At 53.5% G+C, this 793-nt stretch overlaps 1 protein-coding gene across 1 annotated transcript; it reads right to left on the reverse strand.

Annotated features, from left to right (window-relative positions):
* Positions 1-57: 57 nt before the first annotated feature.
* LOC117797810 (nuclear RNA export factor 2-like) lies at positions 58-737 on the reverse strand (the record flags this gene model as incomplete). Its single annotated transcript, XM_034650259.1, has 4 exons — positions 674-737; positions 532-587; positions 285-392; positions 58-164 (listed from the first exon to the last, which is right to left on the reverse strand). Coding segments are annotated over exons 1-4 (310 nt in total), but the record flags the coding sequence as incomplete, so codon positions are not given.
* Positions 738-793: the final 56 nt, after the last annotated feature.

Raw genomic sequence — 793 nt, forward strand, 5'->3', positions numbered from 1 at the left:
GGGGGAGGAGAAGCAAGCGAAGGTCAGGGGTTGCCACACCCTGGGCCCTATAATTACCCCTGCACACCCCCTTTCTCTGCCCAATCTTCCTCATCACACACGCACAGGTGTCCTTGGGCTTCTTCATATTCCTGCTTTCCATGAAGTACTCGCACAAGCCGCTTCTGGCAGAGAAAGAGGAAAAGAAGGTGGTGGTCTGGCCAGTGTGGGTTTTTCCAGGAGCTGCCCTGTGTCCACTGGGGAGCCACAGGGCCCAGGAGCAGAGTCTGAGCTTTGCTACTCACGGGGCTGGGTCCTCCGAGTTGAAGGAAATGGCCAGGGAGAAGCAGGCCTCATCATGGTAGGCATCGAGGAGACCCTGACGGTCTCCAGAATCGTAGATCATATAGTACCTGTGGGACAGTAATGAGGACAGTCTATTTCTGTGGTCTGGACCCCAAATGAGATTTCAAGACGCAGTCAGCAGTCCTGAGCTTGGGTGGCCTCACCCATCCTAGCCATCCCCTTCCCCAGATTCCCAGGAGCACTTACTGCTGGAGGAATTGCAGGACTAGACTCTTCAGTGCATCAGATCCTTTGTAGCTTTCCTGGAATCAAAAGACATTTGAGACTATGTGGCTGATAAAGCCTCCCTTGTAATACCCCAAATGCTGTTTGATCAATTTTCCCTCACCTTGCAGGGCTTTATCAAGCAGGGTGTGTCCGTATCCATGATAACTGGCGGTGATAACTCCTGGCCATCCTGGAGAAGGGAAGAAGTCAGCAGTGGAGACCAGGGAGGTGGCCCTGGATG

Source organism: Ailuropoda melanoleuca, unplaced genomic scaffold (genome assembly GCF_002007445.2).
Source record: "Ailuropoda melanoleuca isolate Jingjing unplaced genomic scaffold, ASM200744v2 unplaced-scaffold14449, whole genome shotgun sequence".
NCBI lineage: Eukaryota > Metazoa > Chordata > Mammalia > Carnivora > Ursidae > Ailuropoda > Ailuropoda melanoleuca.